Source organism: Rhinolophus sinicus, chromosome 9 (genome assembly GCF_057876585.1).
Source record: "Rhinolophus sinicus isolate RSI-liver-muscle chromosome 9, RSI-T2T, whole genome shotgun sequence".
Taxonomy (NCBI): domain Eukaryota; kingdom Metazoa; phylum Chordata; class Mammalia; order Chiroptera; family Rhinolophidae; genus Rhinolophus; species Rhinolophus sinicus.
In genome coordinates, this window is record NC_142509.1 from 39,496,797 (window position 1) to 39,512,890 (window position 16,094).

Consider the following 16,094-nt stretch of genomic DNA (forward strand, 5'->3'; position numbering starts at 1 on the left):
AAAATGTGGTTAAGATTCTTTGTTCTAAACAGACTCTGTTAAGCTATTTGAAAAGCGGGGATTTACTTGAAAAATCCTTTCATGAGTGAGTCCTACTTGTGAACCTATATTAACCTTTTGAAGTATTTCTTTTGAATTTAAAGGAGAAAATACATAAAGTGGGAGGCTCGGTCCAGTCGTGAGCTCGGGTTTTATTTTGGTATCTCATAGCTCCTATTTTAAAGACAAAAGCCACCATTTAAAGAACCGATAGACAGCGTAGGGACCAGGGAGAAGTCTGCTCAGTTTTTCATTTTGGGGCAAAGTGATATGGGGGGTTAACAAAAGCTAGTTGAAAAGTTTTAAATTTCTGTCCAAAGAAACATTTTAAGACTCGTTAACAAGAGGCCAGTAGCCTGTATTAACATTACTATTTATTTTGTTTTTCAACTGGGAATCATTCTATTTGTTATCAAATAAAATTGAAGTGACTGTCACTTTATTTGAATGACAGTGTAGTTTTTGCTTTTGCTGACAGCATGCGCATTTTTCTCCATTTATGTATTTTTTAAACTGCTGGAGCATACACTTCAGTCAAAAGGGCTCAAAGCTGAATTAGCACCATTTTTGAAGTTCATGTACGAGCAAACGTGTCGGCAGCACTTCCGCATGCAGCGTTAAAAGCCTGAGACTGGATCTCGGAGCTTGTAAGGAGACGCAGGCTAGGCAGGGGGTGCTGTTGCGAAGCTGGTCATTGGAATGAGTTCACAGCAACACACTGGTAGGACTTTTCAGGACCTTTCGCAGAGTAGGCTTCAAGTTGATGAGTAATTGTGTGTCATGAGAACGCCCTTAAACGTTGCTCATGAGGAACGAGGGGAAACTCTGCGGAGGGTACACAAGCACAGGAACGCTACGCTGGTCTTATGTTGTACTCGGTCGTGCGGAATAAATGCCTTGTAGGTCCAGCCTTCCTAACGAATTATGAATGAAAACCGTTTGTTTCCTTTCAGTTCTTGGAGCTCTTAACTGTTGTTAACCTGGCTCTTGGCATTAGCTGTTTCTAAACCTGTTTGATTTCTAAAGATCAGAAGAAAAGAAACACAGAGGACTGAAGTTTCAGAAGAATGCCAGAAAGACAGACTAGAGGAAAGGGCCGCAGTGCTGGGGGAACCAGAGTCTGGGCAGTGGGTTTTAGTCACGCAGTTGCGTGGCTAGTCAGTAACTTCGGGCGTTAAAGCCTCGTTCTTAGTACATTGTAAATGATCCCTTCAAGTTGAAAGGCTTTAATGTCATCAAAACCACCAAGTTGGTAATTGTGGTAATTCTGGGAAAGTGGCAGTAGTCGAGATACACTCCCTGTATCGTAGACTGGTCTCAAGGAACAAAATGCCTGTTCAGGTCACGTTCAGCCAAGAGGGGCGTGACATCACGGGCTGTGTCACTTAGCCTAGGCAGCGGGTCCCAGATGGAGCCCGGCACACATCCCAGACTGCTGGGCTCCTGCCAGACCCAGGACGGCAACCGACGGGACCGAGGGGACCGAGGGGAGGCCAGGTGAGCTGTCACCCAGCACAGGTAGTTGGCAAATGCCGGTGCACAGGCGTGTGGCCTCGAGTAGATGAAGTGACGAAGTGACTGACACGGGATCTGTCTTCTGCTTATGTTTTAATCACGCGTCCTTCTGGGGGACAAGCTGGTCAGAGGACCCAGGTTCATGTCCCAGCCTCCCCAGTGGAAGGAGCGGTGCTTGTGGCAAAACCCAAGGCCCACGGCCCCGGTGGGGGGGCCCGCCACGCACGGCACCCGGGGGTGTTGGGTAAGAGGGGCCCATTGGAGAGTCGGTAAGAAGTGGTCCCCAAGGAAGATGGGGTGCTACAGCGCATGGCGCCCCAGTGGACGTCGCTCTGCTTGTTAAAGGCACGTCAGCATGGCTGACAGTGAGACAAGGACAGCAGAGCTCTGTGAGGGACCCTTTCAGAAAGCGAGCACACCCACCCCGTCCCGCTGCTTCCTGAGGACAAGAAATGGCCTCCTGTGCTGTGCGGGCCCCTATGCAGGAGGCCAGACTGCGGGCGGCGTCCCCCACGCCCCTGGACCTGGAGGTCTCCCCACGGTACAGGGCTCCATGGCGCCCTCATATTTCACACCTATCCCCATGCCCCTCGGGCAGCCCTGACACCCCCTCTACCCAACACTTACCGGTGTCTTCTGGAACCCAAGGTCATGCATCAGCGACCCCTTGTTTGACGGGTCCCTTACCTCCTTGCTTTAGCACGCTGGCTTTCTCCCTGGACACTTCTGCTTTCGAGTGGCCCCCGTCTCCCACACCTCTGTCCTCCAGGTCTGAGGTGGGGCAGGTGTCTTCCAGGTTCTGCAATGACACTTCCAGACCCCCTCCTCACCCCCCGCCTGCCCAACACACAGCTGACCCCGCACAGCACCCGGTCCCCTCCCTCCTGTCGTCCTGGAACACCGGGCCTCAGATTCCTCCGTGAGGATTCTGGCTCTGGCCTCGCTCACGCCGTTCCGGGGCACTTTGTTCCAAATCCCATCAAAAGCACTGCAGTCACACTGGGCCGGCGCTGGCCGCCTGCCTGCCTGTCCCAGGCCTCGCTGCCACACGCTGGACTCACGCACAGTCGTGGTGCTGCCCGAAGGCCCATCTGGCCCCCAGGACCCCTATCGCCCCCTCGCCGCGGCCCAGAACCCTGCTGGTGTTGCGCTGAGACGTGGCCATGTCCCGCACCCCCCCAGTGCTGTGGCCCCCACACAGGACGCCCATCCAGGACGTGGCTCTAGGACCACACTGCTCATTATCCGGCACCCGGTCCGTCCCCAGCAGCCTGCAGGCCTGCTGTTCTATTTCCATCTGAAAACCCAAAAGCCTCTTGGGCCCCATGGCGCCTGCAGCTACACTTGTTTCTCTTCCCCTTAAAGCATCATTCCAGCCTGGCCTATCCCTGCCCGAGCTCCCCGCCCGCCAGGCCTGCGTCCGGTGCACGGCTTGTGTCCCGGGCTGGCAGGAAAGCGCTGAGGAGGAGCAGTCCCGGCCAGGGTGGCATGGCAGGCGCTGTGCTCCTGGTCCCGGCCTGGAGATGGCCCACGCAGGAGGGCATGGCCCACGCAGGAGGGCATGGCCCACAGGGCGGGCCCTGGGCCGCTGCAGCTCTCTCACAATGGACTCCCTTCCCATCGGCCGGGGCGCAAGCTTGGGACGGTGGTAGAGACGCCTCTTTCCAGGCCGCAGGGGCCTGTGAACACCCATCTCGTTCCCCCTCACCCAGCGTACAGGCCATTGCTTCCTGCTGTTTGGAATGGACTTCACTGAGGTATAATTCACATGGAAATGAATCCAATTGGATGAGTCCTGAGAAACTCAGACAGGCCTGCGTCTCCCACCGGGAACATTTAGCTGGATCGCTCAGCAGTTACCATGCTCCCAGTGAACATGTCTTAGACATATCTTGTTGAATTTGTCCCTGTTTCGTGGTTTTGATGCTAACATAACTAATTACCTATTTTCATTTTATCATTATGTCACATAGATTTGTATTTTGTTTCTAATTGTTCCTGCTGGCTTGTAGAAATACAGCTGGTTGTTGCATGCTGACCTCGTACCTTGTCACCCTGCCACAGCCACAGTCACTCTGCAGATCCGAGCCTTTTCCACGGTCATGGCACGTCTTCCTTTCCCAAGGGTCTAGCTTTTCTTTTCCTTTTCTTTCCTTATCGCGCTGGCTCGGAGCCCAGCTCCAGGACGTCCTATGTTGTTTCTGAGGGAAGGGGAATGGATGGTGGCCGGTCGGCACTGCAAAGGGTGGTGATGGCGGTTAACTCTGCCAGGCGGAGCTGAGTGCCTTTCTTTTCCTGGTTTCCTGAACAGGCGTTGAGTTTTGTCCACTGCTTTTTCTGCATCTATTGAAATGATCAGCTCTTTGCTCACTTGTTCTGTTAATACAGTAAAATACGTTGATTTTTTTTTCAGAATGTTAAACCAACCTCCATTCCTGGGATGAACCATGGTTGGGCCTTGTGTGTTCTCTTTTATATATATTGCTGGCTTCAATCTGCTAATATTTGAAGGATTTTTAAAAACTTTCTGTTCGTGATGCTATTGCTCTGCTGTTTTCCTGTGATGTCTGTCTGGTTTTGGTGTCAGGATAGTGCTGACCTCCTAAGTTTGGGCCTTTTTCTTCTCTTTTCTGGAAGAATTTATACATAGTTGGCATTGTATATTCCTTACCTGTTTAGTGGTATTCAACAAAGCTGAGTCCAGCTTGTTACTGCTTTGTGTTTTGTTGGGAAATTTGTAAATGTTTTCAAAAAAATTTACAGAAACATTAGTCCCGACTACTTCTGCTGATTTTTTTTTTTTTTTGAGAAATTGTCATAAGCTTATTTTTTATTATGATAAAGTGTATGTAACATAAAATTTACCATTTCAGCCATTTTTAAGTGTGGTGGCATTAAGTATTCAGGCTGTTGTGTAGACTTTAATTTCTTACGTCAGAATTCTTATAAACAGGAGTTTTAAAACAATTTAAAACATTCCATTTAATCTGGCATTTGTTTTTGTTTTGTTTTGCTTTTACATTACATTACGCTGCAGAATGTGTTCACCCTGCCTGCCTCAGACTTTGTGCCCTTTGCCTGTCGTCTGCCCTCCCCGAGCCCTGGCAGCCGCCCCTCCCTGCTCGTACGGGTCGTTTCAGGTCCCTCGTGGAAGCGAGCGTCCCTGTCATCACTTCCTCACTGTGTCAGTGCAGCAGGTGACAAGCTCTCCAAGCGTGAATGACATCAGGGAGCGGCTGTGACAGTTCCATAGCTTTGCACTTGAATTATATTTTCATCTTGCCATATGCACGCTGGTTTTACCTCTTATCAGAACAAACCCTGTTATTTAGAAAATTTTAAAATAATGAAGGCCTGTAGGAAAAGTCCTTACGTTTGAGAAGACGGCTCATGTCTGCTGCATTTCATTGGCTTAGCTCTGTTCATACCATTTGAATGGTCATGTTGCCAAAGGGACATGCCACAAACGTGTCCACTTTTGAAGTCTTGCTTGCACACAAGTGTTTCTTGTGCACAAGAAATGCTGACTCAATGCTCACTACCTGGTTTTTGGCCACTGAGGGGGTTGTCACCAGCAATGCCAGTGACAGCACTTTGTAAATGACTCCCAGAACACAGGCCAGAACTGTTTCAGAAGAAAGTGCTGCCAGAACGGGCGGGGCCGCAGGCTGGTCCTGTACAGACAGGAGCAGGGGTCAAGGCGCTGCTCTGACAAAGCTTTCAAACAAAGACAGCGCAGGTGGCTCTGTACAAAATAACAAGTTTATTTGTATAAAAGGTTTTACACTAACTGTACACATGCACACACCCACACAGCTCGTAGCCACACATCGAGGACTCTCCTCTTAATAGATGTACCACACACTTTGATAGTACAATTTACAACCTAGTGGTTGAAAACAAGTGGGAAGCTTTCTCATTTATTTATAAACCTTCCATAAATTACAAAAGAAAGGCAGTCTGGAAAGTGTGTATAAAGAATAAAAAGTTTACAAGTGGACAAGAATTACAAAACAGTCATCATCCAACACATGTGCCAGCGACTCTGTAAGTCTTTTGTTCAAGTGCCTGTGACGGTGGGTATGGAGCCGTCGGACCTCGGTGTGGGGGGTGTGGTGGGGCTTATGCTTGTGGATTGTTTTTCCTGTGTGCTACTCACTGTTGAGTATTTGTTATGGCATTTTGATAGGTAATGAAAGGAACAGAAATCCACATGCCACAAAACGCAGCACTCAGAGCAAGGAGTGTTACTAGCTCTCTGGCAGGTTGGAGGGGTGGGAGTTACCAAACCAGGTTACTTTCTCTCGTCTGTTTCGACTGGTTTGAGAAGTAAACGTTCTGTACTGCTTGGCTGGCTGTGAAGGACGTCAAACCAGAACCTTAAGACTCAGCGTGTGCTGGTCGGTTTGAGCCCTGTGTGAGAGCACGGAGCACACTAAACGCACACACACGTGGACACTGAAGCCTTTATTAGACCGTACAGCTCACTGTGCATTTATAAGGCAGAATCCCACCAAGGCCGTTCGACTAGGAATTTCAAGACCAGAGGTGAGTGAGTTATGCATTACGAGGGAAGCATTTGCACAGGGACAAGGCTGAAACCATTCTTTTAAGGGCAGATGACAAATGCAGAGACTGGAATCACAGGTAGGGGTGAGCTGCCAGGAGTGACTGGCCCCCCGTTTGTTCGTGAGACCCCACCTGCCGACAGACCTCGGCATTACGAGGACGGCTCAGGCCGGGCAAGAGCGCCAGCCACCCTTCCCTGGCAGGTGGCGTAAAGCGATGGTGCAGAGAGAGCACTTCTCTGCTGTGTCAGGGGACATGGGTTTTAGGAAGTCCTTGCGTCGTGAAAGCCCTAGTTTGGAACTAAAGACAACGACAGATGCGGACGTTGTTGGAGGCGCGTGAATCACTTCGCTGCCCCCAGCTTTTGCAGGAGTCTCTTGCCTCTGAAAAGCAGCCCCTTTTTCTTTTTCGAGGAGACTTCCCTGCCTCTCCCAGGACTACCAGTACCCATAGGTGACGCAGGTGACCCCGAATGGAGGTGGGCTGTGGGGGATGGCGCTGTCCTTGCTGTACCTGCACCCTCAGGAGGGACCTGGGACGTACAGTGTGACAGTTTATTGAGTGCGTGAGCGCCAGCAACACCAATCCACTCGGTAACACCGCATGCCCGTGGCCCGCCAGGAAAGGTAAGGGTGGTCGTTCCTTCTTCCAAGTGCTAACATGCCAGCGCCTCTGAGGGAAAGGGTCTGGCTTTGCCAGGTCTGTGTCCTCAGGGGAGGGGCTGGCCAGTGCTTTGGCAGGACAAGCTAGGTAACCACTGACTTGGTCAACTCAGACCCAAAGCAGGGTGGGGGACGTGACTTTAAATTAGGTCGATAGAAAAATTGGCCGAGTACCCATCAGAAATCTTAAAAGCGAACGAACGTTCTTAAAGGGGATTTTGTCGTCTCTGAAAACTACTCGGGTCTGTGAACCCTGCTGTGGTCGAGCGCATTCCTGGTTTAGAAACATTGGAGATGGCACACCGGTTGAAAGAAAAAAAAAAAAAAGAACTAAAATGAACCTTAATTACAATCAAAGGAAGCGTCAAGGCCCTTAGTGGCTGCTGCCAAGACTCCCCCGTGACTGAGGTGGGACTTCTGTCCCCAGTGAGCACGTGTCCGTCCCGGCACGAGAGCCATGCCCCCCAGCAGTGCCCGGGGCCGTGCCCCCACCGCCTACCTGCACTCCCCATGAGTGTTCATTACCAGCAGGCAAATGACAGAAGCAAGGGGCTTGGACTTGGACTTGAAATCAAGGTCCGACTCTAATGGAAACACCTGTCAAGCACCCAAAGCCACCTGAAGATACCAGCTACTCCGTCTAATGCGATGGTTTGAGCTGCGTGTCCCAGAACCTGGTACAGCACGGGCAGGCCAGCACGCCCAGCTCCACCAGCGTCTGTGCTCACAACACTCCTGGTGCTGAGCGCCCTCGTGAGACAGGCTCGGCTGCTGCAGAAAAACACGTGCGGTTGTCACACCAGCACGTGCAGTGCTCAGAGCCAGCTCGTCACCTCGTGGTCACGCTCCTCGGCCTGACCTCGAGTTATGCTTTGCAAAATAATTGACTACAGTAAACATTTTGATTGTGTTGTGCTTTTTCCAGGACGGGCTCACAATGCAACATGCAGCTTCAAGCACGTAGACCTGGGAGACTGTGTAAACACACAATTAGCCTGGTCAGAAATATGTCCCCAGTGCTGGCCTTTCAAATGTCCTCACTGCCGAGGACAGGACTGGGAGAAACGATTCATTGCACTACACACTCAGTTGCTTTACAACAGACCAAGTGCTGTCCTGATTCTTTAGGTGCAATGCTCTTTTGAGACATATTTCTTTTCCTTTTTTCAGCCCCACAGAGAACGTAAGTCTACCGCATTAGCCCACTAAGGTAGCTTAAGGTGGTATCTTTATAGGTATCTTCGGTTGCTCACTTACGTGAAGGTATACTGCCTGATTAAGGTGTGAAATGAACACTCTTCTTCTGTCTCCAAGCAGATGAGCAAAGAAATAAAAAAAAATATATAAAAATAGAATATATAAAACTGGATGAAATAAAATAAAAATGAGACACTAAGCGAATGTAACCTCCTCCTCCAGTACGTCTGAGGGGTTCTCTGGTCTCTAGTAAGAGCACTGAACCCTCCACGGGGCGAATCGCCCTCCTGCCTGGAACCTAAGGGCTGGCCACGCCCCTCCCCTCTCCGCCAGACTGGAAGGTGCGTCTACCAGGTGGGCTGGGGTCCCTTTGCTTACCAGTAAAGGCGGGCTGATTAGAATGGAAAGGGTCACGTTTTGTGACATAAACTAAGGTTTAGAATTACAAATTTTTAGGCACAGGCCCCATGGAAGGGCAGAGAAAAAAATGCCGGGTATGTGTTTTTCGGTCCAAGATAGAAAAACAACAGCGCAAACACTGTGGGAGACCGCCGGTGGCCAGGGGGGGTCAAACACGCTGAGGGTGGCTGCTTACCCTTTTAGCCTTTGAGTGCATCGGCGCGTCTTGTGAGCAGTGGGACGGGGCGTCAGAAAGGTAGACTTCAACGTCGTCAGGCACTTCTTCTAGGAAGTTGGAGGGCACGAGGCCTTTCTGCCCATTAAGCTCGCCCTAGAAACACAGGCAGGAGGCAGGAGAGTGATTTACTCCCTATTTCTAAAAACCCACTTCTTGCTTTAGCTAAAGGAACATGGGTCGGAGCGGAGACGCATGGTGGTTTGTTCCGGTTCCAGAGCAGGCGGATCAAAGGGCCTGCAGGGTTTCCAGACTGCCCTGATCACGGGACACCCTCGGTGACCTGCTCAGAGCGCGGGGACCCGGGCCTCCCCTGAGCTGGCCTGTCTGGGGCCGGGGGAGCCGAGGGGCCTTGGCGATTCTTAGCACCAGGCACATCTAGGAACCCTCCCCGGGACCGGCTCGTGTAGAGTCCTCAGCCCTGGGAGCCGAGGCCCCTCGCGCACAGCTGCCGAGACGGAGTGCATCCCGACAGCAGCCACACCCAGCGGCCTGCCTGGCCCGCCCCTCACCTCACACAGGCTCCCACCCTCGCTGTGAACACTGAACAACATGGGGACAATGAAGTCTGCTGACCCCCCTCAGAGATGACTGCTTCAGACTGGCACAGAGCCTTCCAGACCTTTCTACGCATTTGCATATCTGTGACATGAGCCATAGGGCCAGCTGCCCACTGGACACCCGACTGAGCAAGTCACATCCACGGTGCCCTTTCTTCCCCACCCCCAATGCTAACCTGCCCCTCAAGTGCGCAGACCCAAGTCCAAAGTCAGCCCCAGACAGCACGGGGGTCCCGTGTTCACAGGTCAAGAGATGACAGCATGACAGGCTGCCTCCCACGTCCCAATAAAAAACGCACCCAAGGATCAACAGGGAAAGCAGCCTATGGAAGGGGAGGTCGGACACGGGGCAGTGTCCAGGCCGTGAAAGGACTCCTTCAACTCGAGAGAAAACGGGCAAAGGACTCGAATAGGCCATTTCCCCAGAGAGGCCACCATGGCCACCAGGCACACGAGAACGTGCCCAACCATGTCTGACCCTCACGGCAACGCAATGTACGGCCACAAGACACCACCTCACCTCCCGTGGGATGGCTACTGCCAAAAACAAAGTGTAGGAGGTAACAGAGAACAGCGTTGGTGGAGACATGGACAGACTGGCACACTTGGTGGGCGTGTGAAACGGCGCGGCTGCCACCGAAACAGCATGGCGGGTCCTCACAGAACTAAACATGGGACAACCATGTAGCCCAGCAGCCCCCTCCTAGGAATACACCCCAAAGAAAGAACAGACGAGCAAAACCAAACATACAAAATGAATAAAAGGGGACTTGTTGATGTTTCAAAAACTTACATAATAAAATCCATCTTCATCGATTTCACCAAAGACAGTTATAATATCTCCCGTGCAAAATGTCAGTTCAGCCTGTGGATGAAACACAGTTAACGGTTCTCTCCCTTACAAAGTAGTTGTTTTTGTTTAAAAATCATGATTTCTCTAACCATTTCTCCTTTTTTCTTATTGTTTTGGTATTAACTTTCAGGTAAATTAGGAAGAAAGCTACAACGCTAACGAGAGCCCCTGTTCATAGCCTTTTAGAAAGTAGCCACACATCAAAATAAGGCCAACCCTTAAAAAGGCTCCGTGGCTGAGTCTCAGCCGGAACCCCAGGCCACTGCCAGGTCCCGGCTGAGCTTCCAAACCTGGAGCCCGAGGCACACGGTCCCCAGTGGAAAGGCCCCCTCTCACTGAGCCTAAACGTTTTTGTTCATTTATTAAATGTCTATTTACGTGCCCACTGTGGGCTGGGCTCCAGGCTCGAGACGGGCAGATGAATATAGTAGAGGGTGCAAAAAAGTGCAGTTTGATCTCTAAAAATGAACGCACACAAGGGCAGGAAGTGCACGTCTCGGGGCCAGTGGGTCCTGCGCGGGGCCAGCTGGTACAGGACTCGGGGGGCCTGGCGCCGCTCGCCTGTCGGGTCAGAGGGACACTGGGCACCACCACCTGGGGCCACCCTGTGCTCTAAGAAAGTGGCCACATGGGTGCAAACCCATCTCTCATTCCTGAAGGCACAGCTTCCCAGCGTCCCCGGGGCGAGGATGCCGAGCATGGCAGGTGTGGCAGGTGTGGCACAGGCCGCAGCCCCATCTCCCCACCCACCTGCCTGCTTTGCCTGTCACCCTGGCGGTGGGCGTTTAGTCCTCTCTTCAGGGTGACGCTATTGGGCCACCACCATGGGGACCCTGGGCCGCTGTGCCTGCTGTGCCCGGAGCATGTCCGCAGGCTGCCCCTAGCGTCTGCCGACCATTTACTGGCCCTGGAGCCCCCCTACGCCCGTCCCCGAGAAGGCTGAGAGGCTGGGTCAAGTGGCTGAAGCGGGGTGTGAGGAGCAGCAGGGACATCGCACAGGGTGTGGCCGTGGCCGCAGAGCGCTGGCGGCCGGCGGTACCTGGACGTCGATGTTGGGTGAGCTTTCTCTCGGATCGTAGTCGTACAGGGCCACCATCCTGCGCGTGCACACCGACGGCTGCCGGCCCCTCCTCCTGGTCCTCTCTGCTCACACCACAGGACGAGAGAGCCATCGTGAAGTCACCGCAAAGGCAGCGGGCCCCTCCCTTGCTATGTGGGCGCTGGGACCAGACAACCCCCTCCCAGGTCTCATGCTCAGGAACTGGCGACAGCACTCAGCCTGGGCCCACGTGTGCAGGGCGTTTTGCCCTAATTTAGAATAAGCAGAGGGCAGCCAGCCGGCTCAGTGGTTAGAGAGCAATGCTCATAACACTAAGGTCACTGGTTCGATTCCCACAGAGGCCAGTGAGCTGCGCCCCCCACAACTAGACTGAAAACAATGACTTGACATGGAGCTGATGGGTCCTGGAAAAACACACTGTTCCCCAATATTCCCCAGTGAAAATTAAAAAAGAATAAGCAGCACACCTTCCAGGCCCGGGCAGGCCGCCCTGACACTACGCAGACTTTCCCCAGACGGTTAGTACAATGCCCTGAGCGCGGTCATTTCACAGGACGGGACAAGTCTGACTTCCGGAAGGTGGCAGTGACCACACACACGTTCTCTATTATACAACCAAGTCCACCCCTCCTAACGTGCACTCCTGTGAGGTCTGATCAGCTCACACGGTCACAGGAACAGCATGACAATCAGGGAGAGTTCCGTCACCCCCCAGTGCCGCCATGCTCCTTCACTGTCCCCTCCGGCCCCCGGCAACCCGTGAGTTGTCTGCTGTCCCAGTACTTTTGTCTTTCCCAGAATACGGTTTCAGTGGAATCGCGCAGAAGGCAGCATTTAGACGCTGGCTTCTCTCCTTCGGCGGAGGCATCTGAGCCCATCGGTGCTGTGGCATCTGTCAGCCGTTCACGCCGTCTTCACCAGCGAGTAGGATGCCGTCACCCGGACGCCCCGGTGGTCTCCTGCGTCACCAGGCAAACGGCAGGAGCTGTGCCTGTCATCAGCGACCCCTGTGAGTCAGGCTGCCGTAATCACGCACGGATGGCTTCTGCGTGACGTTTCCATGTCGCTGGGACTGTGGGCAGTATTGTGTGTTTACCTTCCTAAGAACCCGCCAAGCTGGGTGTGTGTGGGTTTCCATCAGTTTTATCTGTGTCTCACTAATGAGGTGAAGGTCTTCTGGATGCTTCTTTACCATCCACACGTCTTCCGTGGTGAAGGCGCCCTCAGGCCTCCTGACGCCCTGTTCCAGGTGGTTCCACTTCCTGTTGCTTGGAGAAGGCTACTGCGTGTCCCAGACTCAAGTCCCTCTTCAGCTGCGTTGCTGGCAGACTGTCGTTCCTGCCTGTGGCTTCTCCTTCCATTCTCTTCCTGGTGTCTTTCTAAGCTCAGGAGTATTTCATTTGGATGAAATCGAACATCAGTCATTTTTCCTTTTATGCATCATGGTTTTAGTGTCTGATTATCAAAGAAATCGTTGTCTGACCATCACAAAGTTTTCACCTATGTTTTCTTCTAGAAGTTTTATAGTCTTCCTTTTTATATTGAAGACACTGTTCCATTTTGAGTTAATTTTTTTAACATGGTTTGAGGATGGCCTGAGATTCCTTTCTGGCGTATTGTTGTCAGAAGCAGAAGGTTGTCAGCAGCTGTCACTGGCCTTCCACTGAATTGCCTGTTTATCTTGTTGAAATCCATTGACTGAGAAGTGTTGGTCTGTTTCCAGATGCCATTCTGTCCCGTTGACTGTGTGCTGGTCCTTTCTCCAATCCCACCTGTCTTGGTTCCCTTAGGATTAAGTGATAGGAAGTTTCAAAACCAGGTTTTGTTCTTTAAAAATTGTTGTGGTGATTCTCGCGCCTCTGCCTTGTCACGTGGTCTTAGATTTAGCATCCTGGTCCGACGGGCACCCTGCTCAGACTTCCTCTGGGTCTGCGTCCATCTCCACGTCAGTTTGGGGCATCTGACATCTTAACCAAAACAGTAAATCCAGGAACATAATATCTCTGTTTATTTAGGAATTCTGAGATTGATCACATCACTGTTTTGTAGTTTTCAGCATACAAATCCTGCCCATATTTTGTTAAACTTGAGCCCAAGTCATTCGTGTGTTGTCATTATTGGAGATGATACCACTTTGAGTTTCAAGCTTTCGTTGCTAACACCTGGGAAGACATTTGGTTTTGCATCCACGGACCTCACTAAACTCTCGTTAGTTCTAGGAACCCTTTTTATAGAGGCTTTGAGACTTTCTAAGTAGATCTGCATGTCGTCTGTGAACAGAGGAAGTCGTTTCTTCCTTCCCACTGTGTATACTGTGTATTCCTCTCTCCCCACTGTGCTCGTCAGGCGCTCGAGCACGAGGCTTAGGACTGGTGGGGGCAGACATGGTGCCCTAACCAGGCTTGGGGGGGGGCAGCGCTACTCTCTGAGCCCCGAGCGTGACGCTTCCCGGTAGCAGAAGGGCAGGAGATGTCTCCGCTGGCCCCCTGGACGAAGCGCATTTAGAAAGCTGGACTAGGATAGAGAGACGGCTAAGCCACTTGGTCGTGTCCATCCAGCGACCGTTTCTTAGCAGGCTGCTTCCAGGCGCCCGGGGCTGTGGTCACACAGCCCCTCCCTGCACGTCACTGTGGACGTCAGGCAAGGAGAGCGACCGCAAAGGGGTCGGCAGGGTCGGGACTACGTGTGGGCAAAGGATTCACGTGAAACCTCAGCTGTCAGAGGTGGGCTTTAACGTGAGACAGTGAGTTCATTACTATGAAAAAGGCTGAAACGTTTCATTTTTGTGATTATCCTTAAAATGATGCATGTCCTCTGCACCACTGAGTTTTGTGAAGTCTGATTTAGGCGTGAATCCAATGTTCGCCAGCATGAAAACCTTACATATGAATGACATAAAAATGGTCTGTCTCCGGAGATTCAGAAAAAGGAGAGACCTTTGGAACGAGAAGCTGTTCCTTGCACGTGGGGAGAACGAAGATCGTACGTGTAACACGGTTGAAAGACTGGGTGCCCAGGGAGGACCTGCTTCTGGCGCCTAGATGGTGGCTTCTCCCTGTGCCCTCACGTGGTGGACGGGGCGAGGGGGCCCCTTTCATCAGGACACTGACCCCATCGCCTCGTAAAGGCCCCACCTCCAAACCATCACCTTGGGGGGTAGGATCTCAGCACATGAATTGGGGGACATGGACGTTCAGTCCCAAACCACCGGGGAGCAGGTGCCAGGTTCAGGGAGAGCAGAGGCCGGCTGTTACCTATTTTCTCCACAGGGGTGCTGAGAGGGAGGAAGCCCTGTCTGAGCAGCTGCTCCATCATCTCGTCATCGGCTTGGATCTCAGAGACCATGTTACAGGGGATGAGGCCGAGCCGGGCACAGGTCTCCCCGCGGTAGAAGCCGTCCACATCTTTGTCACCGTAAACCTAGAGCCGCAGAAAGAAGGCGGGGCCTGTGACTGGCTGCTTCAGAAATACAGCAGCTCTGCTCACGGCGCCGTCTTAGTTAGCGCGGACCGTGCCTTAATGCCATCGGTCACCTGGACGTCACTACAGATGTGCACGTGCCCTCGCCGCCAGCCTCGCCCAGGTTCCGACAGCGCTGGGGCTCCTGTCACTTCTGGGCTGCCGGCCAAGGTGGTAGCTGTGCTTTGCTGGGCGCGGGACTGAACTTGCACAGTTCAAGGTGTTGGTACAGAGACCCCGCCCCCGGGGGGTGCCCACTGCATGTTCCTCCACAGGGAGACAGTGCCCCGCGCCGGGTGTCCTGAAGTTAGAACTCTTGACTGACCAAGGGACCCTGCAGGACCAACCTCAGGAGCACCCGTGTCCTTTACAGGCACTCACTGTGGGACAGGACAGCTGTGCTCTCACCGCTGCCCAGCGCCAGCTACCCCCGGCCTTCGGGATAGTCCAAGATGGGATCCAGGCCCGGTCCCACCTCCTCCCGGGCGCCAGCCTGGCCCTCATCTCCCAGGCCCCCCCCACCATCCATCGGAGGCTGCTATGCTGAGGACCCTGCCCCCCCGGTGGCCCCCCCAGCCCCCCGGCCCTCACCTTGATGATCTGCCCCTCTTTAAAGGGCAGCTCCTCTTCTGCAGCATCGGGATTCGGGGACATGCTGAGAGGGTCATAATCAAACAGGGCCACGAAGACCCGGGCCATGGGCTCCTCGGCACTGGGGTCAGTCTCCGACTCTTCGTAGAAATCTGGGGACAGCCGGTCTCGGCCGTATTCATCTGGGAGCATGAGACAAAGGACACAGTGCTAGGTCATTCCTGCAGAGCCCGTGCAGCACAGACAATCACACGGTTTTGTGAACAGGGCGGTGGGAGGAGGAAGACGCTGCAACACTGGAGTCTTTTCTAAAAAGTTGCGGCTGTTTGTACGCAGACATGAACCCTCTCAGGGTGGCTTTGAACAGCAAACACCTGTCATAAAACTCAGCATGTGAAGACAGAGGAAGGACTAAGTGGCCTCAGGGACGGCAGCCCTGAGCGCCCGGGGGCATGTCGGGGTTCGCACGGAGGCCACACCAGACAGGCCGTTAGGGGGCCGGGTACAGACATGTCGCCACTCCAGGTGAGCCAACGCACGTCAGGGTTAAATGTGTTTGTATGTCAGTCAGTGTGACAATGACCACACTCTTCGCTCAGCTCTAGATATTTACATGACAAGTGCATCCTTCATTAGTGTGAATTAATGACTTCCCGGCAGAGGTGAGTTTCAATTCCACCTAACGTCCAGTTTCTAAAAATTATTCTTCCTGAAATCATAATATATGTGCGTATGTGCTGTTAGGTCTCAGTACAGATAAGCACGTGTCATTATATATCGTTACGCATGTGATTGTGTGTGTGGGGGGGGGGCGCAGAGAAGATGGATTGTCTGCCCCCAGAGAACACTGCTCTGCTCAGGAAGCAAATGAGAAAAGCTCATCACCAGAGACAGCAGCCGCTCAGAACTTTTGTCACCAGCACCAGGAGCACAGGTGGTGGGATGACAGGACCTG

At 52.7% G+C, this 16,094-nt stretch overlaps 1 protein-coding gene across 18 annotated transcripts in view; it reads right to left on the minus strand.

The window, feature by feature from the left end:
- Nucleotides 1–5,298: 5,298 nt before the first annotated feature.
- The window catches only part of RIMBP2 (RIMS binding protein 2), a 124,862-nt gene continuing 114,066 nt past the window's right edge, over nucleotides 5,299–16,094 (minus strand). For 11 of the 18 annotated variants that reach the window (XM_074321025.2, XM_074321028.2, XM_074321032.2 and 8 more), the window contains 6 exons: nucleotides 15,140–15,321; nucleotides 14,344–14,509; nucleotides 11,069–11,172; nucleotides 9,970–10,041; nucleotides 8,578–8,712; nucleotides 5,299–6,655 (listed from right to left, as the gene is read on the minus strand). In XM_074321025.2, the coding sequence (XP_074177126.2) occupies nucleotides 6,467–6,655; nucleotides 8,578–8,712; nucleotides 9,970–10,041; nucleotides 11,069–11,172; nucleotides 14,344–14,509; nucleotides 15,140–15,321 (848 nt within the window). In that variant the 3' untranslated portion in view covers nucleotides 5,299–6,466. Of the gene's footprint in view, nucleotides 8,093–8,577; nucleotides 8,713–9,969; nucleotides 10,042–11,068; nucleotides 11,173–14,343; nucleotides 14,510–15,139; nucleotides 15,322–16,094 lie in introns of all 18 variants that reach the window. The other 7 variants (XM_074321021.2, XM_019748794.3, XM_074321031.2 and 4 more) reach the window with 4 other exon arrangements.